Below are 25,560 nucleotides of genomic sequence, written 5' to 3' on the forward strand. Positions count from 1 at the left end.
GTGAGGGATCTAAAAGTCCTTATAAATATAATTTATAATAATCTACATAAAATTCTACTGGCATGCTTACACATAACTTTAATACATAACATCATATACAGAAAATCCACAAAGGAAGGCTAAATAATATTTAAATGCATAGGTTATTAATAGTCTTTATTTAAAATCTGCACTTTATAATGTGTCTATTTTTCAATACTGCCATTTTTATGCGGTAAACGTCTAAACTAGTCAGGTCTTTGAGTTTGGTGCATATTTTGTTAATGTAATAACATTAACATGTACTAGTTACTACTTGCATTATATATTCAATAGTACTATGTACAAGGCCAACATGGGTTGCTCTATGCATAGTTCTTAAATTTACCGTATAATAGTGTCGGTACTGCTCTGTAGGCTTTGAATATCAGCATCTGATTGCTCTTATTTTCAGCCTTAACATTTTTACAAGATTCTAAATGATACAAGGTGTTTAATAAATGCTATCATTTCTAAGTCAATCTATGAAATGGGTCTTGAACACAGTTTTGATAAAAACTCTGCTGGCGTAACACTGACACAGCTGAACTTCAAATATCTTTTCCTGCCTGTCTTAGAAATAATATCAAGACCTATGATCTAAAAGTAATTAAGTCTACTACACTTGTAGCAGGAAAAATACAATCACCACATTAGATTTTAATGAATATGACCTTCCATTAATATTTCAGCAGCACTAAAATACTGAACATGATGTCAAAAGCTTTGAATCATGGATTGATTTGCAGTTTTAATTTGCTGCAAAGCTGAACTGTTTCTCTACAATAAATTAAAAAAGAAAAAAGTATACAGATATCTATAATACCAGAGTTTCTATTTGTGAGTGAATCTCTAGCTCAGAAAACTTGTTTTTTGCCCTTATGTCATGGTTTAAACTCGATCAGCCACACAGTCTCGCTCGCTCATTCCCCCCGCTTGCTTCCCCCCCACCCCATTCCCGGAGGGACAGGGGGAATCGAAAGAATGCAACTCCCACGGACTGAGATAAGAACAGGCCAGTAACTAAGGTACAACACAAAACCACTACTGCTACCACCAATAATAATAATGATAAGGGAAATAATAAGGGAAGAGAATACAATACCACCCGTCGGTACCCAACCCGACCAAGCAGTGAACTAGCCCTTCCAGGTAACTCTCAGTTTACATCCTGGGCATGACGTGCTGTGGTATGGAATATCTCATTGGCTAGTTTGGGTCAGGTGTCCTGTTTCTGTTTCCTCCTGGCTTCTGCTTCTCCCTGGCAGAGTATGAGACTCAGAAAGTCCTTGGTTAGAGTAAGCATTACTGAGCAACAACTAAAAACATCGGTGTTATCAGTGCTGTTTCCAGGCTGAAAGTCAAAACCACAGCACTGCACCAGCTTCTAAGAAGGAGAAAAAATGACTGCTACTGCTGAACCCAGGACACCTTATCAGAAGGATGCCCCAGCTGTGTGCTGGGGCCTCAGCCTCACTATGGCCTGATCTGGGTTTCAACAGGGCTCAGTCACTGCTGCCTTCCCTGCTCCAGCTTCAGTTCTGGGAGTGACCCCTCTGGGGAGTGTGGGACACCTCCTACCAAAAGGCCAGGAGATCCTAATGACACCGCCAACTACTTTCTTAAGGAAGACTAAAACATCAAATTTATAAACTGGGGACACATTGAAAGGATAAACATGGCACCAAGGAAAAGGTAAATATGAGGAAGTTTTGTATTAACATTAATGGGAATAACAGCAATTTTCTAGCTTCTCCGTAGTCTCTTTTGCCTGTATCAAGATTTTAACAGATCCTGGAAAGGGAAACCAATACCTCAATTCTTTTGCTTACAAACATGGATTCTAGTTTTTAGTGCATACCAAACACAAGCCACTGTTATCCTTCTGTAGATTGCTTTGCTCTCACATGTACCATGCAGATGACAGTATGTTGCTACTCCAATGCTTAAATCCAGTTAACACTGCACTGTAATTTGATATGCATGTAAAATACATGTTAAATGGAGATGCAGATAAATCAGGCATGGAATTTAGTCTAAGAAGGGACATTGCATACATTCAGATGGTTATGGAATATCTGCAATACATTCCTAGCAATATGGAGTGGGATATAACTTAGCACCAGAGGTCTAGAACAGCAGGTGTGCAGGTATGCAAGTCCCTCCTAGTTAGTCCAGGCAGGGCAGCTGTCACAGTGTCACCACAGACTGCCTGCACTGAAGAGATGTAGCACGACTTGTGCGGTTGAGTAAGTAACTGTGTACAACAGATGAATGCTCAAAAGGACTAAAAAAAGACAAAAAACATTGAAGATTTGGTTATGTTGATTTGTGCTAGGAGGTGACCCAGCTACCTATTGTGTATCTTGAGACAGAAGGCATATTGGCTCATTGAAGCCTGGTATTAGCAAAGACTTCCCAGTATCTCTGTACTTCGTTTTTTTAATAGATGTCTGGGGGTTTAAATTATAGTTGTCCAAAGAGATTAACTGCATTTACTCAGTATTTAGTATTTTCTTTTCTAGTTGAAGTATGAACTCACACACATTCATAAAATGAATGAAAAGGTTATTTTTCAAAGTTTCACTTTGGCTTTTTGTAAGCATCTGTAGGCATTGCAGAAAAGCTGTTGTATAATTCATTACAGATATCCACCACGAAATTGAAACATATATTCACCTACCTTCTGGAGTTGTAGCAAAGCAAGGGAAAGTATTTTTCTTCTTTCTCTAGTGAAAGAAGCCTGTCATTGCTACAGAAAACTGTGTATATCATAGTACTAACTTCAAATGACACTGTCAGATAGGTCCTGAAGTCAAATTGCATATATAATACAGGATGAATAAACTTAAAAATGGAAAATTAGGTATTAAAAAAACAATGTAATCTAACAGCCTCATTTATCCATCTGGCAGAAAATAGAAAAAGTCAAGGATGAATGAAGTAATAGAAGAGTTAAATTTTATGATACAGAAAAGTTATCTAAATTATGTTTACTTTTCATACTCTTGCTGGCATCATGCAAAGAAGTATCTTGCATTCTAAAACATTTTATTTAACAATGTGTCACTAGGTAAGGCTTTACTCTTTCCTAGTGAGATTAATTGAGATTAAATTATGCACACTGAAATTTATGTACTGAATACTGAAAAATGAGCTGGCAGTTCAAGCTGTACTGTACACCGAATCCAGCTTCTTAATTGGAAGTTTTCTTGTATAAAGGCTCATGAAATGCTGACTTCAGTGCTATAGCTATGCACTAAAATAAGTTTTAAAACATATTAGTTTAAATAGTGGTAAATTCCAGAATACAGCTTCTTCAAATGTCTTAATCTAATAGTTCTCAGTCCTTCTTGCAAGGCTTTCCTGGGGCTATGGGATGTCTAAAACTTGTCTGAATAGACTGGACTGAAAAAACAGGAGAAATAGGACAGGTAATTGAAAATATATTGAATTTTAAATTCTATCTTTTCCCTCTGTTGTTCCCCCTCACTAAACAGACTACAATAAAATATCTATTAGGAGTTATTTTGGTTAGAATCTTGGTTGTCCAAACAACAGCAACAGTAATAGTAAGGAATAAATTTACAAGGGTGAAGAAAACAGAGTAATAACCCCCGTTTGGATTGCAAAACAGGAGTATCAACTCCTTGAAGAATTCTTTCCCTTTAATTATTTATTAAATGCTTCTTGTTGACATATGTTAAGTCAGTTCTTCTCTCATAACATAATGAAACAATACCAAGCTTTTTAGAAAGGAAAATTCAAATACTTTTTTATGTAGCAACATTGTCTATTTACTGAGGTAATGAATCTCTGTTTTTAGTCTGTTTTATATGTGACCACAGGTCAAGAGATTCTTTTGGCATGTGGATGCAGTCGGTCTATTGTAGTGTATCTTCCTGATTCATCATATTGACAGCTATACCACCAACCCAGTGCCAGGATCAGTAACTTTTTGGAGAAGTTATCACTTTAAATACATGCTGATTCACTTATGTCATGGTATCTCAAACAGCACAGGCTCAGCTGGCAGTGCAATAATTAATTTGGATTAGAGGTTTTGTGATAGTGTGACTGAGTCCATTCTAGTTCTAACAGATGGCTCACCAAGCCAAAGGAGTAAAATTCCTAAGACTTATGTTGCTCTTATTGATCTTTCGAGGTCCCTTCCAGTCTCTAGCATACTGTGATACTGTGATACTGTGATTATGTAGCCTTACTGGGTATTATCCTCTATCATAGTTTTAAAGTTCCCCTCCTTCACACAGAGCAATTCCCCATCCTGTACTCAAAAGAATTTCTCTGCATGTATTATGTGACACTACTGTCTGCAAGTCATTTCAAAATGGGAGGAGAAACAGAATATGCCATGGTAAGGAGATAGAAAGTTAAAAAAAATACATACAGCTGAGCACTTATTTCCAATCTGGAAGAATGTGACAGCTTGTAAACATGAGACCTTTAAAAGAAGGATATGTTCTTGAAGCTAAGCTGGATACCTTCAAGGCTTTCCTGCTCTTAACATTATATAATTAGCATTATTATAGCAAGCTACCCCTGGAACAATAAATTATGAATAAAGTTTAATAATTACCTTAGAAGTAAAGTTTTCTTACCTCAGAGAAAGTCTAGTTTTACACTTATTATACTAAATAAAACCATATAATAACAGATAAGTAATACATAACAATTTGGCTAACTTAGTAAGTGAAGAAGACAAAGGCAAGTAATGTTTTGAATGACTATTACATCTTTAAAAATGGATCTCAGTAGGCCTGTTAATGACTCTTACACATCTAATTCTCCATACAATCTGCTGACAGTTTTCGTATGTCTTCCCAAAACTACTTTGCATAAAATACAGTTCTTGATAACTGCCTTATCAAAAGTGATAGCCATTTTAGGATAAAAACGCAAATTGTAAGTCTCTTTTGAAAAATGTGGGTGACTACAGTAGTGAAGTTCAGCATTTCCTTTCCTATTATTTTGGTTTTAATGGTGTGTTGCAAATGGGAAATTAAAATTGTTTCACTTGCTGACGATAAATAACTCTAGGGAAATACCATTATTTCTATGGAAGGAATAGTTTAGTTCACTTAAAAATGCTTCACTGTCCTTGTGAAATAGCAATCCCCTGTCAACAGAGCAGGTATTACACATTAAACACTCTGCACATTGTCTTTGCAAAATAACCAATTGTGTTCTTGTGAGGTCAGGTTCTCTGATAAAAAAGTGTCGGCTAACACACCTAGGATCTGTATCTCAGTGGTGTGTTTTCTTGTTCCTTAACTAAACGGACTGCTCTGCAAACCTTATTTGCCTTTCAAAGACTTTAAGAATTAAGTGTTTTCAGTCAGTAGCCTGAGTCTGGATTAGCAAGCTAAATTCAGAAGTTCTTGTTTCACCAGAAGTCTTCAGACCTACTCATTTCTCAGTAAATGCTAGTGGATTTTGTAAGGTAAGCGTGGCTTTGCTCATCTATCAGGATTCTCTTTACAATACAGACAGGAAAATCAAAGATTTATCAGTGAAATAAAAGGCATTTTTGCCACCCTTATAAAGTATACATCCTTCTTTTTTTGCAAGCTTGCAGTCAACTCTAGTATTGAATCACTGGACCATATTTTGACATTTTAACTCCGGTATGTTGAGAATCACGTACTTATCTGTACTTTTGTGCTTATTTGGTGATTTTAGTTATTATTACAGATGATTGTATAAAAACAGAGGTAGAGTGGAAGAAATTTTTAATTACTTCTATTTTAATTTGGTCTGCTATTGCAAACTTTTCTAAATAGAAAAAATAAAGTATATTAATTACAGTTCTTATAAGTACAGGACACAGCATAGTATTAAAGCCCTTCAAAATACACTTACAGACATTATGGAGAGGTTTTAGTTATTCTGTTTTTTTTATAGAGGAAAAATAAAAAATTCAAGTCTGATGAAAACAGCTGAACTCTGCTTATTGAAGAAATCCTTTTACATTTTTTTCCCCCATAATTCATAGAGTCTTATTTTCAAATATCTACAGCCTGTTGCAGCTCACTAAGGAAAGCACATACTTGACAGTTTTGTCAATACCTATGTCGTGGTTTAAGCCCAGCCGGCAACCCAGAAACATGCAGCTGTTCGCTCACACTTCCACCTTCTTCCCCCTGCTCCCAGAGGGATGTGGAGGAGGATCCAAAGAATAACTCCCACGGATTGAGACTAGTGTCTAATAACTAAAGTATAACACAAACCACTGCTGCTGCCACTGATAATAATAATGATAAGGGAAATAACAAGGGAAGAGAATACAAACGCTCACCACCTGCTGATCGATACCCAGCCCAACCCGAGCAGTGATCTAGCCCTTCTGGGTAATTGCCCCCAGTTTATATAGTGGGCATGACTTGCTGTGATATGGAATACCTCTTTGGCTAGTTTGAGTCAGGTTTTTCTGTCTCTGTTTCCTCTCACCTTCCCCTCCTCTCTGGCAGAAAGTCTTTGGTCAGACTAAACATTACTTAGCAACAACTAAAAACATCGGTGTTATCGGCGCTGCTCCCAGGTTGAAAGTCAAAAACACAGCACCGCACCAGCTACTGAGAAGGAGAAAAATAACTGCTGCTGCTGAACCCAGGACATTATCCACCCCTTATTCCATACCATTCACATCATGCTCAGATTCTCACATTTTCAATATACCATCACTCTTGTCTCATATATATATATGCATCCACACACACACAAAGAGGGAGATGTCATTCCTTAGTGCATGGACTAATCCCTATAAAGCTGCTGAGTTCATCCAGTCCACGATGTCTGGCTCCATCTCTTGTAACAGTCTTTCAGAAAAGGAGAGACAGTGTGCGGTGTTGGATTGTTGTCTGCTGATGACACCACAGAACTCGTCTGGTCACTGCAGAGCTCTTCTGGTTTAGATGCAGTGATTATCACTATGGTTGGAGTGGCTGCAGTATCAGTTGTTGGGTTTGGGTAGCTGCTGTACTTGTCACTGAGGTTGGTGTAGCTGCTGTGCTTGGAATTGGATTAGCTGAGCTGTCTGTTGTAGTCAGAGTTTGAGTAGCTGCTGTACTTGTCATTGGGGTTGGTGTAGCTGCTGTGCTTGCAGCTGGAGTAGCTGCACTGTCTGTTGTGGTTGGAGTTTGAGTAGCTACTGTACTTGTCAATGGGGTTGGTGTAGTTGGAGTTGGGAGTAGCTGCGTTATCTGTTGTAGTCAGAGTTTGAGTAGCTGCTGTACTTGTCACTATGGTTGGTGTAGCTGCTGTATTTGGAGCTGGAGTAGCTGCGTTGTCTGTTGCTTTGCCATCAGATCCAGAGACATATATTTTCCCTTTGAAGGTGCTGGATGCTGTTGAGCAGGGCTCTGTAAGCATAGGCCAAGCCCTAGCAGGTTGCCAAGATTTGTCCCTCTCTGGTATGACAAGGATGACGACACACCTCATTTAAGTGTTTTACTAATTTTTCTGGATTTTGCACTTATTCACTGATGAAGTTCCAAAGTATGGAGGGGCCCACTGGCCTAGATACTTGTCCATACTATCCCACACACCCTGCCACTCATGACCGTCCAGCCTCAGGGAAAATCTCTTGGTCCTCCTATATTGTCATCTAACCCTAGACAAGACCCAAAGCTGACTCTGCTTAATTTTCAAGATCAGACAAAATGGTCGTGGGTAAAACACACTCTGTATGTGTGCCAGCATGGTGATTCTCATCACAATCAGCAGGCAGGTCTCAAGGGTACCCAAAGGCCATTCAAAACCTTCAGAACTCTCAAATGATGCTGTCAATAGTCTGGTGGGGGGATTGGGAACCTAAGAGAATGTCTCCTTCATAGGCTGACCACCCAAGGAGCAGAAAAAAAGATGTATAATTGCTAAGCACTTCTATTATATACCTCCCAAAGTATAGAGGTGGTGACCACGCTGGGAATACAAGCCAGATCAGTTTCATGATCAATAAGTCTACTGTATTACAAGTCATTACCATAAAATACAGTGAAACAAGAACCTTAGCCCAAGTCCCGCAACGGCTAAACACTAAAACAGCAAATACCGCTGTAAGTAAGGTATGAAACGCTGAAACTGTGAGAGCAGGAGCAACAACTTTGAGAGCCAATAAATCAGCATTGTGATGAGTGACTATGAATCCAAACCAATAAATGCTTATCACAAATATGATTAGACACACTCTGGTCAGATCTGTCGTTATCACAACCCTTCAGGCCCCACGTTGGGCAGCACAAAGAACTGTCGTGGTTTGAGCCCAGCTGGCAACCCAGAACCATGCAGCTGCTCGCTGATTCCTCCCCCTTCCTGCCCACACTCCCGGATGGATGGGGAGGAGAATCGAAAGAATGTAACTCCCATGGGCTGAGATAAGAACAGTCCAGTAACTAATGCATAACACAAACCACTGCTGCTGCCACCAATAATAATAATGATAAGGGACCGATATCCAGCCCTACCTGAGCAGTGATCTAGCCCTTCCTGGTAACTGCCCCCATTTTATATACTGGGCATGACATGCTGTGGTATGGAATACCCCTTTGGCTAGTTTGGGTCAGGTGTCCTGTCTTTGCTTCCTCCCAGCTTCCACTCCTCCCTGGCAGAGCATGAGACTCAGAAAGTCCTTGGTCATACTAAACATGATTTAGCAACAACTAGAAACATCAGTGTTATTAGCGCTGTTGCCAGGCTGAAAGTCAAAAACAGAGCACTGCACCAGCTACTGAGAAGGAGAAAAATGACTGCTACTGCTGAACCCAGGACAACCTTAAAAAAAAAACAAAAACAAAAAAAAACCCACAAACCTAGAAGCCACGAATAACTCAGCATTTGAACTGTTAACTTGAAAATTATAATTTGGGTTTTAATAAGAAAAGCCACTCCATGTCACACTACAGGTCATAAAGTGTTTACCGTTTACTAGAAGAGATGATATGTTTATCTGAGATAAAGAGTTTGTCTATCAAAGACTAATATTTGTGAGGCCTTTCTCTGCAATACTTCAGACTAAGGAATTTTATTGAATGCACATGTTTATTCAAAGTTAGTACCCATGGCATTTTATGATCTGACAAAAATACTCCTGCAATAGCAACTCCCTTTGTAATTCTTGTTGAAAGGAAAAATATCTTAATTTGGCATAAATTTCTTTATGAAGCTTTGTATGGAAAGCATCTTGTTAGTACCTGTATTTATTAACTCCATCTTCACATGTGGCTCCATGTTGGCACTGGTTGACCTCACAGTCATTAATATTCTCCAGGCATGCTTGTCCTTTCCATCCAAGAGCACAGGAGCAATGAGATCTCTGGTTTTCTTCATCATAGAAGCAGCTACCTCCATTTGCACATACCTGTATATGAGAAGTACAAATACATAAAGCAGCTTTTCTCTACATTGGGATTTTCTCAACGTTGTTTTTTTTTTCCCCTAGATTTTAACTGACTAAGCTGTTAACAATTAATACGGTTTTACACTATAATATTGCAAAAGATAGATCTCCAAGATAGATCTCCAAGATAGATTTTAGGTTCCAAAAGAACCTAAAATACTGAATGTCACTGAATCAATCCATCATATAATTGTTTAGCTGGAAAGAAAAATTTATGATTCTATTTAATAGTGCCACTTTCATAACTGACCTTAAAACGTGCGTGGTTTAGGAGGGGTAATAGTGAACTAGCCTGTTATTGTTCCACTGAAAGTGGTTAAAATCAATGTATAATTTAACTGAAGTTTTGGCTATCACCAGAAAGACTATTTTTTTTAAATTTTAATAATAATTCTGATTCACAATGTATACTTGAATCTTTTATATACAACTGTATCTATCTATACCTTTATCTGCATCTAATACATCTATGCTCTGGGAAGACCAGAAATTTCTTTCTTTCCTACCTCCAGACACTGAGAAATTAAGAAACCTAGTCTGGACCAGCATTTTATTTTTATTTTGTAGCTTTTATTTTCTAATATTACTTACAACATTTCTTGTATTCTTCAAAAATAGCAGAAATTTCTAGGTCAGAATAAATGTTGTTTTCTTTGTTTCACTTTTAGGGTCCCATTTAATTTCTATGAAAATTTTGCAAGTGTAAAAATGGATAACTACATTTTTATTTCAAACTAATTAAGACCCCTCCTTCTAATGAATTGGTTTCTAAAGAAAATCGTGTCTAGGAGATGAGCTAATGCACTAGTACTTCAGTTTGTTTGAGTCTGAGTCTCTTTATAATCATAGAATCATAGAATAGTTAGGGTTGGAAAGGACCTTAAGATCATCTAGTTCCAACCCCCCTGGCGTGGGCAGGGACACCTAAGTTCTGTAATAATAACAGTTCTTGACAGAAATCCTCTAATATTCATTTGTCTTTCATTAGGTTTTAAATTGACCTTAAAATGAAAGAGATTTTTTGCTATGTTCAGACTACTGAATTTTAGACTCGAGATCCTCTTTCAATGGGAAAACTTATTTGAAAAAAAGCGCTGCTCAACATAAATATAAAGAAAACAAATGCAAAGAAAACTTCTCTGTGTATAGTTTTGGAAGTATTCTCTTTCTGATTTTTATGTGTCTTCTTATTTTTTTTATTTTAACATTTCTGCAGGATTTTTTCCAAAGGCTTACTATTTCCTCAAACCTCCAATATAAGCTCACACTCAGAAAAAGTCAACTATAAAAAACTTGTAAGGCAATTAAGATAGAAGTTAAATTTCAATATTGCCCCATTATTATATTCATTATAGACTTATGTGAGTTTGATACTTTATACTGTGAATAAGTGTGTCAGCCTTTAAGATATTATTGCAAGCTAAAGCAGCTTTAAATTAAGATGAAGTTATGGAAGACATTTTTACCATCAAATACAGTCAGCAGTTTTCTCTATCATATGCATTTTTACCTCTGCTGTAAAATTAATTCCCTGTCAGTTTAAATATTGAAAACTCTGGGTTAGAATTATTAAGAATTTTATAATAAATTAATCCTAAATAAAATTCATTTATTACTAAAGTCAAACTAAGTACCTACTCAACGTCGTTCTCTAAACTTCAAACCTGCATTGTAGTTTTCTAGAGTTACTACAAGAAACACTTTCAAATGAAAAGAAATAGACAAATGGACTTTTGTAAAGAGCAGCATCCTCCCATCAATCAGCTTTTTCTTTTTCCCAAAGTAAATCTTCCTCATTGTTATGATTAAGCACAGATCTCATGACTTCACAAACTGTAAACACGGGCTCTCCTGGTCAGTCTGACACTTCTGTATACAGCATGTACTTTAAAATAAATCTGCCTTATTATTTAGTCTTCATAAAAAACATAAGAATCACTTCCTTCTAATATCAACCAGGAAATGTTATTACAGCAACAGAAGATAATTAGTCCCCAGTTGATTACATTTCCTCCTTCTACTTTCTTCACTCTGCAGTAATTGAGGACATAACAATATGACTCTCTTCTCTATGTATCATCTATTCTCTATTGCTTGAGATAAGAAAAGACACCAAGGTAGAAGGAACTCAGCACAATCTTTTCCGAACATTTCTTCCCTCTTACTTTTTCTGAAATTCTCTGCAGTTTGAATAAAACTGGTTCGTTTTTTTGTTTGTTTGTTTGTTTGTTTTGTTTGGTTTTTTTGTTGGTTTTGTTGGTTTAGTTGTTTTTTGTTTTTTTTCACCTGGCATATCCTTTCACTACAGTCTTCGGGCTTTATTACTGCAAAATCAATTGTACTCATATTCAAAATTTCCAAAAAGTATAATTTTAATGGATCTGCCCTATATTCTTTCCTGGACTAGTGGTACACTAAGAAAGTAGCTAAAAAAATTTTATTAAAACAAACAAACAAAAAAATCCCTCTTCAAAAAAACAAATAAATCTGCATTTCAAGAAAAAATTGCTGAAAGCTCCAGAAGGAATAATGAAACTAAAATATGGAAGAGTATGATTAATATGAAAGAAGCACTCTGCTTATACTTTAACTGCTTGTAGATTTCAGTTCTACCTGCACTCTAGATGCTACTGAATTATTCTTTGTGAAGTAAATACTTAAAATCCTTAAGCCGCCTATAAGCAGAACTTAATGACTTTCTTGGTCTCCAGAATGTGAGTTAGGTCACCTAAGTTATGCAGTCTCATATATTTCCACTATGTTTCCTTTTATTCAATTTTGATACTCTGGCTTTTGACAATTAAACATTATTTTTGCATTCTGCAAGTGAAGTGAGTATTGTGAGAGCAGTTTCTAAGACGCAAACTTTGTAGAGAACTATAGAGAAAAATATTTCTACAGAGAAAAAATATTTCTACAGATGGCTATATTGCTTAACATCTAAAACCCTACCTACAATGCCTACTACCACTAGTAATTGAAAAGTCGTTGAATCTCTTATCTTGGAGATTAATTTAACATAACAATTCTGAAGTTCACAGATGTCACTTGTAATCTGCAAATATACACAATAAATTCCATCCTATTTTTCAGATAATTTCTCCAAGGTGATGTCAGACTCTTTTGTTCAGGAAACTACCCTTAAAATAACTCAGCATAAGTATCTTACCTGCTTTATACCAAGCTAGAGCAGGTGCACTGTTTCACTAGTTTACTTATGAGATTACTCTTTGAGAAGCTCATGTATTTCAAGTTTTCTAAAAGCTTTTAATTTTTGCCATTTCTATTCTTGCTACCAAAGGAAAATAAATTGCCTTGAAATTATTGGTTTCTGGCAATTTTTTTTATTTGTTACTTTATTACAAGTGACACTTTTCCCAGAAACTATAAATGAAGTATTATTAGTTTCCTTTAGAGAAATAAAAAAGGCTTTATTTCTAATTTTTTAATGCACATAATGGTAGAAAATATATAATAATGTATGCCTTATCCTCATTTTCCTGTCTTCACTATCCTGTGCAAGGTTTTCAACGATAAACGCATAGTGATTCAAAGCCAGCCTCCTCCAAATAGGGCAGCAAGGAGGTCACACAGCAAGCTCACTACCTTGGAAATAAGGAAAGCCGACTTTGGCCTCTTCAGGGGTCTGTTAGATGGAGTACCATGGAATAAAGCCCTGGAAGGAAGAGGGGCCCAGGAAAAATGTTTAATACTCAAGGACTGCATCCTCCAAGCTCAGCAGCGATGAATCCCAACAAAGAGGAAGTCATGTAGAAACATCAAGAGGCCTGCACAGATGAAGAAGGAGCTCCTGAACAAACTTGAGCATAAAAAGGAAGGTGGAAGCAAGAACAGGTAGCTTGGGTAGAATAGAGAAATCATCTGAGCAGCCAGGGATCAGATTAGAAACGCTAAAGCACTGACAGAATTAAATATGGCCAGATGTCTGTCAAAGACAAAAAGAAAAGCTCCTGTGTATGTCTGTGATAAAAGAAAGACTAAGGAAAATGTAAGCCCTCTCCAGAAGGGAATGGGAGACCTGGTTACCTGGGACACAGAAAAGGTTGGGGTATTCTATGACTTTTTTTTGCCTTCCTTCACCAGCAAGGGCTCCAGCCACACCCCTCAAATTGCAGAATACAAAGGCATGGACTGGGCAAATGAAGAACCACCCACTGTAGAAGGAGGTCAGATTCAAGAAAATCTAAGGAACCTGAAAGTGCACAAGTCCATGAGACCTGACAAAATGCATCATGTGGGACCTAAGGAAACTGGTGAGTGAAGCTGCTAAGCTATTATCTATCATATTTGAGAAGTTGCGCAAGTCCAGTGAAGTTCCCATTGACTGGAAAAGGGGAAACTTTTTAAAAAGGGAAGCAATGAAGACCTGGGGAACTACAGGCTAGTCAGTCTCACCTTGTTGCCCAGCAAGATCATGAAGCAGATCAGGAGGCCATTCCTGACAGCAAACATGGCTTCATTAAGAACAAATCATGCCTGATCAATTAGGTGGCCTTATACAATGGTGTTACAGCATTTGTGGATAAGGGAAGAGCGACTTCTGCCATCTAACTGGACCTCTAACTGTCTAAATACAAAGCATTTGACACGGTTCCATATAACACCCTTGTCTCTAAACTGGAGAGTCATGAATTTAACAGATGGACCATTTGGCAGATAAAGACTGGCTGGACGGTTGTTCTCTAAGAATTTCAGTCAATGGCTTGATGTCCGGGTGGAGAACAGCAATAAGAAGCATTACTCAGGGGTCAGTATTGGGATAGGCATTTTTTAGCATCTTTTTCAGTGACAGGGGCAGTGGAATAGACAACACCAAGCTGTGTGGTGCAGTCAACATACTAGAAGGAAGGGATGCCATCCAGAGGGACTTTGAAAGGCTTGAGAGGTGGGCCAGTGTAAACCTCATGAAGTTCAACAATTAGAAGTGCAAGGCCCTGCACCTGGGTTGGAGCAATCCTAAACACAGGCTGGGAGGAGACTGGATTGACAGCAGCCCTGAGGAGAAAGTCTTGGGGGTGTTGGCTGACAAGAAGCTCCACATGAGCCAGCAGTGTGAGCTCATAGCCTGGAAAGCTAAGCATACTCTTGAAAAGAAGCATGGCCAGCAGGTCGAAGGAGGTGATTCTCCTCCTCTGCTCCTCCCTCATGAGACCCAACCTGGAGTACTGCATTCAGCTCTGGGGCCCCCAACATAAGAGGGACATGGACATGCTCCAGCAAGTCCAGAGGAGGGCTACAGAGATGATCAAAGGGCTGGATCTTTCCTGTGAAGACAAGCTGGGAGAGTTGGGCTTGTTCAGCCTGGAGAAGGCTCTGAGGAGACCTTAAAGCTGCTTCCAGTGCCTTAAGCAGGCCTACAAGAAAGCTGGTGAGGGACTTTTTACAATAGCATGGAGTGATAGGACAAGGGGAATGGCTTTAAGATGGAAAGGGAGATTTAGATTAGACATTAAAGAAAATATTCTTCACTATGAGGGTGGTGAGGCGCTGGCACAAGTTGCCCAGAGAAGTTCTGGATGCCCCCTCCCTGTAAGTATTCCAAGACTAGGTTAGATGGGGCTTTGAGCAACCTGGTCTAGCAGAAGGTGTCCCTGTCCATGACAGTGGGGTTGGAATTAGATGATATTTATGGTCCCTTCCAACTCAAACCATTCTGTGATTATGTCAGTCTATGAAAAGAACTAAAACACAAACATATCACTCATTTATTTTAGTTTCTATCCTCTTTCCCATAAAAAGTCTACTATTTATTTCCATTTTGCCCCAAATATATTTCTCATACAGTGGGTGTATATAGATGCATACATATTATTTTTTTACCTCACATGACATTTATGACTGTGTATGTAATGTCTGTATGAACAAATTAAATATGTCTTAGGGCTTTTAAGTGAATATCACAGTAAAATGTTATAGTAGCTCCCAACAGCATCCTTGGCACAACATCACTTCTTATCCTAACTAGCCATAATGGTTATTGCATCATTATGGTATTATGCAATGTATAATAAATTTGCACTCAGTATGACACTTTAAATAATGAAAACATTAAAACTTAACAGATGCTGAACAAATTTAAATATAAACCTTTAAGCCAGTGAGTATTTAAGCATTACATTTCATACTCATTGGTGAGTGCGTACTTGTGGACTTTAAGGTAACATAAATGTTGATTTCTTCCATGTAAACACATTGCCTGCTCTGCATAGTATGTTTTTATGGTGAATGTATTTCAATAAAAGAATAGATTAAACCTTTGAAACACTGGTTACCATGTTTGAATAGCTGTTTGAAAGGGCTACACAATATTGTGCTTTTAAAATAACTAACATAATAAAGCAGTGCAACATTATTTTACTTTATCTTGCAGTAACTCAAGGGCCTGGGTCTGTAGTTCACTCTGATGTGAATGAATCCTAACCAAACCAGTAATTCCAGTAATTTAATTGCAAAGGTCACTAAAGTTAAGTGAGAAGGGTATAATCAATACATCTTAAAGACATCTAGATACAAAATGGATGCTACTTTGGCCTAAGCATTGTTGATAATCTAACTTAAAGATTTCTACAATACCTTGTATGTACAAAAATCCAATTCATCACTATATTGTGAGCATTTAAGAATAACTTGCAAGGATAATCTTGACTGTTTTTTTCTAACTGCATTTCCAGCTCTCATTGCAGTGTAATATTACTCTTACTTTAGTTTATTTTGTTGATTATGGTGTTTATTTTTGCTTTTAATGGAAACTAAGTTTTTGTCATTCTTTCTCTGCATTGATACACCGTCAGCCTTCTTTCTAGTAACTTTCAACCACATCAAACATTTCTAGGAAATTTCATTTGTTCCTACAAGTTTCGTAACATTGCAGTAAGCAAGGTACTGGAGATGTCAGTGAGTAAACCTATAAAGAACAAGAAGGACAGAGCTCAGGAATTACACAGTTTGTTGGACAATAACAAGACTAGTCACATCACACGCCTATGGATACACGTTATACAGGAAAGGGTTGGATTAGCATGAGAATATAACAAGAACAAGTACTGTGTTTAGGAAACCCATGGGAAATAAGGCTTCATCAGCTAACTGCTCTTGGAATAACTTGTTTGATTTCCCAAAAACACTGGGGGAAATGTATCACTTCATCCTACCTCTGTATTTCCAATACATGGTGATAAACATGTGTAATTAAATCCATGAGGTTTATCCACACACAGTGCTCCTGGGGCACAGCTTATATTGGAGAACAGGCAGGCATCAATATCCAGTTTACATCTTTCACCTTCAAAACCTGCACCACAAAGAGAATGTTTAATCACAGTTCATTCAGAATATTGACATTACGTCTATGCAGGTGTCAGCAATTAACACCACTCTACTAGAGTAATTTGGCAGTTTTATTTCTGAAAAAAATTGAAAAAATGGTATTCTTCATAAAACAAAATGTTTATTGCATACATTAAAATATGTTGCTATTTTTATGACATTTCTTAAATATCATACGATATTTTCTTTGTTCTGTTTAGAGAATAAAGTACATTTCCAATGACTCACCTATAGGGCAAGAGCAGTTAAAATGATCTCCATAGTCAATACATGTTCCTCCATTTTCACAAGGACTGGAACCACAGGTATCTATTTGTACTTCACAGAATTCTCCTAGGGTTGAAAAAAAAAAAACCAAAAACATCTAAACATGAACCATATTAGTAATACTTGTAAAATAATTGCTTTAAACCATCTGTCTGGAATATTGGTAAGAATTTAAAGACCCTGTGTAAGTTTCCAGACTCTTTTCTCTCCATTTCTATACATATAAAAAAAGAATCTGAAATGGAGATAATACTTTACATTTTCTTTTAGGTCAGTAGAAAAAACAATTGAACTTGTAATGACAGTTCTAAATAAAATGTGCTGAAGAGAAATATAACTCTGGTGATAAGAGATAAGGAAGATGGTCAGCTTTACCATTAGTCATGGAAAACACAGGATTTGATGAAAAAAGCACATCATAGTAAGGTTTTCTCATTCTTTTTAGTACTGAAAACAATATAATGAATTCTGTTTAAAGGGTTTTGAGGTTTATTTTGTTTTTTGTTATTGGTGTGCTGTTATTCCTTTTTCCATTAACTTTTTTATTTTTTAGTTTATTATTTCTACAGTGGGAATTAATCTTCACTGCCAATAAAACTAGAGGAAAGTGAAGAAGTTTTTCAAAGTTTCATAGCACAAAACTTCAGAAAAGGAAATAAGAGTAGATTACTGATGGCTTTACTATCAACTTCTTTGCAGTCAGTGATAGTAGCTTAAGCAAAACAAAACTGGAAGAGCTGTACAGGAGAAAAATGTTTGAGAGAAATGCACAGGGAACTGGGATACTTTTTTAAATCAGACAAAGGGTTCTGAAAAATGTTTTTTCAAAAGTTATAATTCAAGTTGAAATTTTTCACAGGGAAAAAAAAAAAAAAAAAAAAAACACAAAAAAACCACCAATTTTACTTGTGATAATGATATAGCTTTAAATTTTTTAGTCAGCTCCCATTTGATCTAAAGCCAGAGACATCAGTACAACATGAACTAATAGTATAAAATCTGGTAAGTAAAGGATTATGTCTGTTTATGCAATGCATTTCTGCCATTTTAATTGACTTAGTCCAGCTGCTCCAGCCAATGAGACAGCTTCAGTTGGAGCTTGGCTCAGATGCCTCTATACAAATGTCCGTAGCATGGGGAACAAACGAGGAATTAGAGATGTGTGCACATCTACGGGGGTATGATATAATAGGCATCACAGAAACATGGTGGGATGGCTCCTATGACTGGAGTGTTGGAATGGAAGGTTACAGGCTCTTTAGAAAAGACAGGCCTGGCAGGCGGGGATTGGGAGTTGCCCCTTATGTTAGGGATTGCCTGGAGAGTATGGAACTCTGTCTGGGGACAGGTGAGCAGTTAACAAAGAGTTTGTGGGTCAGGGTCAAAGGGAAAATAGCGATGGGAGACATTACTGTGGGGATCTGTTACAGATTGCCTGATCAAGGAGAACCTGCAGATGAAGCACTCCATAGACAGGCAGGAAAAGCCTCATGCTCGCAGGCCCTTGTTCTCATGGGTGACTTCAACCACCCTGGAATCTGTTGGAAGGACGGTACGGCCCGGCACAAGCAATTCAGGAGGTTCCTCGATTGTGTGGAAGGCAACTTCCTTCTGCAAGTAATAGAGGAGCCGACAAGGAGAGGTGCCATGCTTGACCCCATGCTCACCAACAGGGAAGGGCTTGTTGGAAATGTGACTCTCCAGGGCAGCCTTGGATGCAGTGATCACGAGACGCTCGAATTTGAGATCCTCAGGACAGTGAGGAGAGCGTGCAGCAAGCTCACTGCCCTGGACTTGAAGAGAGCAGACTTTGGCCTCTTCAGGAACCTGCTTAGTGAGGTTCCATGGGATATAGCCCTAGAGAGCAGGGGGGGCCAAGACTCTTGGTGGATGTTCAAGGATCACCTGCCGCAAGCTCAGGAGTGTTGCATCCTAACTAGAAGGAAGCACAGCAGGAGGGCCAGGAGACCTCCTTGGATGGATAAGGAGGCCCTGAGGAAAATTAAAATGAAAAAAGAGGCTTATAATAAGTGGAAGCAAGGAGAGGCGGCCTGGGAAGAGTACAGGGATGTTGTCCGGGAAGCTAGGGACCAGGTTAGGAAAGCTAAGGCTCAGTTAGAATTAAACTTGTCTAGGGATATTAAGGATAACAGGAAGGGATTCTACAGGTACATAGCAAATGAAAAACAGACAAGGCAGAACATAGGCCCCCTCAGGAAGCTCTCAGGAGAGCTAGCTACACAGGATTTGGAGAAGGCTGAGGTTCTGAATGACTTCTTTGCCTCGGTCTTCACTGGCAAAGGCTCTGACCAAACCACCCAAGTCTGGAAAGGCAGATGCAGGGACTGTGAGAATGAAGACCTTGTGCCCACTGGAGGAGAGGAACTGGTCTGAGATCATCTTAAAAATCTGAACATGTACAAGTCCATGGGTCCTGATGAAATCCATCCGCGGGTCCTGAAGGAGCTGGCGAATGAAGTTGCTAAGCTGCTGGCCATCATATTTGAAAAATCATGGCAGTCAGGTGAAGTTCCCGACGACTGGAAAAAAGGAAATATAACCCCCATTTTCAAGAAGGGGAAAATGGATGACCCGGAGAATTACAGACCAGTCGGTCTCACCTCTGTGCCTTTCAAAATCTTGGAGCAGATTCTCCTGAAAGGCATACTAAGGCACATGAAAAACAACAAGGTGCTTGGTGACAGCCAGCATGGCTTCACTAAGGGGAAATCCTGCCTGACCAATTTGGTGGCCTTCTATGATGGGGCTACAGAACTGATGGACAGGGGTAGAGCAGTTGATGTCATCTACCTGGACTTGTACAAAGTGTTTGACACTGTCCCACACAACATCCTTGTCTCTAAAATGGAGAGACATAAATTTGATGGATGGACCACTTGGTGGATAAAGAACTGGCTGGATGGCTGCATGCAAAGAGTTGTGGTCAATGGCTCAATGTCCAGCTGGAGACCAGTAACGAGCGGTGCCCCTCAGGGATCAGTGCTGGGACTGGTCCTGTTCAACATCTTTCTCTGTGACATGGACAGTGGGATTGAGTGCGCCCTCAGCAAGTTTGCTGATGACACCAAGCTGTGTGGTTCAGTTGATAGGCTGGAGGGAAGGAATGCCATCCAGAGGGACCTCGACACGCGTGTGAGGTGGGCTGATGCCAGCCTCATGAAGTTTAACCATGCCAAGTGCAAGGTCCTACACCTGGTTTGGGGCAATCCCAGGCACAGTTACAGTTTGGGCAAAGAAGAGGTTCAGAGCAGCTCTGTGGAGAAAGACTTGGGGTGCTGGTCGATGAGAAAATGAACGTGAGCAGTGTGCACTTGCAGCCCAGAAAGCCAACCATATCCCGGGTTGCATTAAAAGGAGCATGATCAGCAGGTCGAAGGAGGTGATCCTGCCCCTCTACTCTGCTCTCGTGAGACCTCACCTGGAGTATTGTGTGCAGTTCTAGTTTCCTCAGAATAAAAAAGGACATGGAACTGTTGGAACAAGTCCAGAGGAGGGCTACGAGGATGGTCAGGGGACTGGAGCACCTCCCATATCAAGATAGGCTGAGAAAGCTGGGGCTGTCCAGCCTGGAGAAGGCTGCATGGAGACCTCCTAGCAGCCTTCCAGTATCTGAAGGGGGCCTACAGGGATGCTGGGGAGGGACTCTGCATTAGGGACTGTAGTGATAGGACAAGGGGTAATGGGTTAAAACTTAAACAGGGGATGGGATGGGGGGAAAAAAAAGTTAAAACAGGTTAAAACTTAAACAGGGGATTATAGATTGGATATAAGGAGGAAATTCTTTCCTGTTAGGGTGGTGAGGCACTGGAAGAGGTTGCCCAGGGAGGTTGTGAATGCTCCATCCCTGGCAGTGTTCAAGACCAGGTTGGACGAAGCCTTGGGTGATATGGTTTAGTGTGAGGTGTCCTTGCCCATGGCAGGGGGGTTGGAACTTGATGATCTTAAGGTCCTTTCCAACCCAAACTATTCTATGATTCTATGATTCTATAATTAAAAATATAAAACACTTAAATTTTGTGAAACATACATTATATCTTTTAACATGCTGGAATGGAGTGTCAAACTAAGACCAAAAGACTGCTTTTATGGTCTTCTACAAATTTAAAGAGGAATATACTTATTAAGGTCTTAATGCTGTGATTTGCTGTCCAGAAATCTCATTTTTTTGGGCCACCAGGTGCTGAAACACATGTACAATCTTATGTATTTACAGATAAGTTGACCAGCATGGTATATAGACTGCAAATGTTTGTTTCGTTCTTTTGCTTCTCAGCCAAAAATAGCCCAGAATTAACATGTAAATTTTGAAACAACAAAGAGTATATTTTACTGAAGGTTTTAAAGCTTACTGTAAATATTAACTTCATAGAGAAAATAGGAAACTAGATACTTCTTGCTCTTATTATTATAATATGTAATATTACATATTACATGTAATATAATTATATTACATATTAAATATATACATATTAAATATATGTATATTTATATATACAGATATATGTGTAGATATATTAAATATACATAATATAGTATATATATTATATACATATTAAATATATTTATACAGATTAATATGTAATAATGTGTATTATGTATAATTATTAATATTATAGAATATTAATGTTACATATTTGTATTTAATATTACGTGTTATATATTACATTATTATATGTAATATTACATGGGTAACTATGGACAACATGACCTTACATTCACAAGACTCACATTACAGTAACTGTAACGGCAACTTTTAGAAAGCCATGCTATGAGATGAGCTAGGAAAAGAGTTATAAACAGTCACTGCTTAATAGTGATTGGCAAATGGACATGGTGAAAAAAAAAACCCAGATATTTTAGTTGCAAAATCAACTGAATGCGTTGAGGAAGTTGCTATCTCCCACGAAATATGGGGTTTCTTTTCATATTTTTCTTAATGAGGTCTGGAAAGCAGAAAGGTGGGAATAAACTTCAACTCAATATGCATTTTTGATCCAATTTTTCATAGTTATTCATGATGATGGAATTCTCTTCTCCAAGAAACCCTTATGAATAAATACGAGTATAACCAAACAGGATTAAAGAATTATTTTGCTACAAATCTTAAATTCCTGTAACAGATGTTATCCTTTAAGCTAACTTTACAACTGTTCCTTCCCACAATGAGGTCAAGAAAACCTAGTAACTTCAAACTGTTATAAAATTTATTAGAATCTGAATACTGCTGAGAAATGCATAATTTATGGTATTAATATCTGATTAAGTGTTAAATGGATGTCAGGAGAGATCTCCACAGTAATCCACTTAGCTTTTAATGCCTAATTATCACTTCATAGTGAGAGAGAGCTGAATAATTGAGAAATGCAATACTGGTTAAACTCAAATGAGATTTTTGTGTGCAATTACGCATGTTATTCTTCTATCAGGAATAAGTTCAGCAGGTACAAGGAACAAAGGAAAAAAATAAATTGTATAATATAAGAGGGACTGGGAATAATTTTATATTAAAGTGTTTACTGCTGTACTGTTTATTTTTCAAAATTACCTTATGTTCTCACAAGTTAAATTGTTTAACTACAAATTCAATTCCTGAGATATCAGTGAAATAAAGTGTGACCAGAAATGAGCACAAACTATGGTTACAGATGAACACCATGAAATATTTTTTTACTGCAATGGCGACCAAGCACTAGAACAGATTGCCCAGAAAGGTGGTGGAGTCTCTGTCTTTGGAGATACTCAAAAATCCATCTGACATAGCCCTGGGCAGCCTTGGGACCCTGCTTGAGCAAGAGTTAGACAACGTGCTTGTCATCCAGAGGTCTGCTTCCAACCTCAACCATTCTGGACCTGGAGCTGGACAAAACTGGTCTTAAGGGTAACAAGAAATAGTATTTCATTTATGTAAGAGCAACCATGAAAAGTAAATTCAGATATAAAATATAATTGCAGCTCAATGAAGTGTAAAAGCATTTAAGCAGACATACAGAAATGATCCCAAGCAGATCCTAGAGAGATGAAGAAACCACTAGTATGATCATATTCCTCCCAAGGAAGGACTGTAGATTCTGTAACACTGCCCCCAACACCACCACCATGAAATCAGACCTGCCCCAATTATTCTATTTTTAATATTCCAGTTACATTACCAATAAATTCTTGGCTTTATAGACATATATTTTTCCCTTGCCTATAACCAAGATTGTGACCTGCTGTAGTTTAAGCTCATCCGGTCACTCAGGAACCACGCAGCTGTTCGCTCACTCCCACCACCCCCACCCCCCCCTTCCCCCTGCTCCCGGAGGGATGGGGAGGAGAATCAAAAGAATGTAACTCCCACGGGGTGAGATAAGAACAGTTTAGTAACTAAGGTATAACACAAATCACTACTGCTACCACCAATAATAACAATGATAAAGGAAATAACAAGGGAAGAGAATACAACCTCTCACCACCGCCCGACCAATATGCAGCCCAACCCAAACAGCAATCCAGCCCTTCCAGGTAACTGCCCCCAGTTTACATACGGGGCATGACATGCTGTGGTATGGAATACCTCTTTGGCTAGTTTGGGTCAGGTGTCCTGTCTCTGATTTCCCCCAGCTTCCGCTCCTCCCTGGCAGAGCATGAGACTCAGAAAGTCCTTGGTCAGGCTAAATATTACTGAGCAACAACTAAAAATGATAGTGCTATCAGTGCTGTTGCCAGGCTGAAAGTCAAAAACACAGCACTGCACAAGCTACTAAGGAGAAAAATGACTGCTACTGCTGAACCCAGGACATGACCACAACAGAGTCAGCTAGAAATGTACATACTAGTAGGCCTGATTTTAAAAACCATTTCCTGAAGGTCCTTATAAAGAATGCAACTTGTAGTTGCCTTCCATACTGCAGAGTACACAAAAGTCAGCACTTTTAATAAGGGTGTTTCGTTTTTAACTGACCCAAACATCTTAAGCAATAAAATCAGAATTTGCTTTCTTTAGGACTTTAGCTGCATTTCTAGACATGTTTTTGGTTTTTGCTTTGTTCCATTTTTGCACTTCTGCTCTCATTTTAATGAACAAGATGATCTCAAGGTCTTTTCCAACCGTAACCATTTTATGATTCTATGATTCTAATATGACCACTTTTTTGGCAGAAACTATGCAAAAAAACAGTATGCTAATAAAGAGTATATATATCTACACTGAGCATTTCCGTTCCCATATTTTATATGGCAACAAGCTTATTAAGCAAAATATCTTACATGACCTAATGCTTTTCTTCAGTACACAGGTACTGGGTCTGCATCATAATTTTTTTTTTTTCTCTAAAATTAAAGTCATTTTAGAGAACTACAACTTCTTTTTTCTGAGTGTAGTAATACCCAGTTAGATTTAGTGCACATCTGCACATGTGTGCAACTGCAGACATGCACACACACTCATTACTTTTGACCATTGAAATAAAGGTAGTAGGAGCTAGTGGGAAAAATCATGGCAGTCAGGTGAAATTCCCGACGACTGGAAAAAGGGAAATATAATCCCCATTTTCAAGAAGGGGAAAATGGATGACCCAGGGAATTACAGACCAGTCAGTCTCACCTCTGTGCATGGCAAAATCTTGAAGCAGATTCTCCTGGAAGGCATACTGAGGCATATGAAAAACAACAAGGTGCTTGGTGACAGCCAGCATGGCTTCAGTAAGGGGAAATCCTGCCTGACCGATTTGGTGGCCTTCTATGATGGGGCTACAGAACTGATGGACAGGGGTAGAGCCGTTGATGTCATCTACCTGGACTTGTGCAAAGCGTTCGACACTGTCCCACACGACAGCCCTATCTATAAATTGGAGAGACATCAATTTGATGGATGGACCACTCAGTGGATAAAGAACTGGCTGGATGGCTGCATGCAAAAAGTTGTGGTCAATGGCTCAATGTCCGGCTGGAGACCAGTAACGAGTGGTGCCCCTCAGGGATCAGTGTTGGGACCAGTCTTGTTTAACAGCTTTGTCGGTGACATGGACAGTGGGATTGAGTGCGCCCTCAGCAAGTTTGCTGATGACACCAAGCTGTGTGGTTCAGTTGATACGCCCAGGCACAGCTACAGGTTGGGCAAAGAAGAGGTTCAGAGCAGCTCTGTGGAGAAAGACTTGGGGTGTTGGTTGATGAGAAAATGAACATAAACCAGCAGTGTGTATTTGCAGCCCAAAAAGCCAACCATATCCTGGGCTGCATCAAAAGGAGTGTAACCACCAGGTCAAAGGAGGTGATCCTGCCCCTCTGCTCTCCTGACACCTCACTTAGAGTAATGTGTACGGTTCTGGTGTCCACAGAATAAAAAGGACATGGAACTGTTGGAACAAGTCCAGAGGAGGACCACGAGGATGTAGATAGCACAAAATGACAAACCTGGTATAGACATTTACACTGTAGGCACTTAAAAATTAGCAATGATTTATTCCAAGAACTTTCCATTTAATTATTTTGAAAGACAAATTCACTCAGAG

At 38.6% G+C, this 25,560-nt stretch overlaps 1 protein-coding gene across 1 annotated transcript in view; it reads right to left on the reverse strand.

Annotated features, from left to right (window-relative positions):
- LOC134158324 (protein eyes shut homolog) overlaps positions 1-25,560 on the reverse strand; it is a gene marked incomplete at its 3' end in the record, with an annotated part of 365,244 nt that overhangs the window by 257,609 nt on the left and 82,075 nt on the right. The window contains exons 7-9 of the mRNA XM_062608120.1: positions 17,009-17,113; positions 16,606-16,745; positions 9,228-9,394 (exon numbers count right to left, since the gene is read on the reverse strand). Of these exons, the coding sequence (XP_062464104.1) occupies positions 9,228-9,394; positions 16,606-16,745; positions 17,009-17,113 (412 nt within the window). The remainder of the gene's footprint in view (positions 1-9,227; positions 9,395-16,605; positions 16,746-17,008; positions 17,114-25,560) is intronic.

Source organism: Pezoporus occidentalis, unplaced genomic scaffold, assembly GCF_034315485.1.
Source record: "Pezoporus occidentalis ecotype Australia unplaced genomic scaffold, CSIRO_AGI_Poc_V1 ctg13, whole genome shotgun sequence".
Taxonomy (NCBI): Eukaryota; Metazoa; Chordata; class Aves; order Psittaciformes; family Psittacidae; genus Pezoporus; species Pezoporus occidentalis.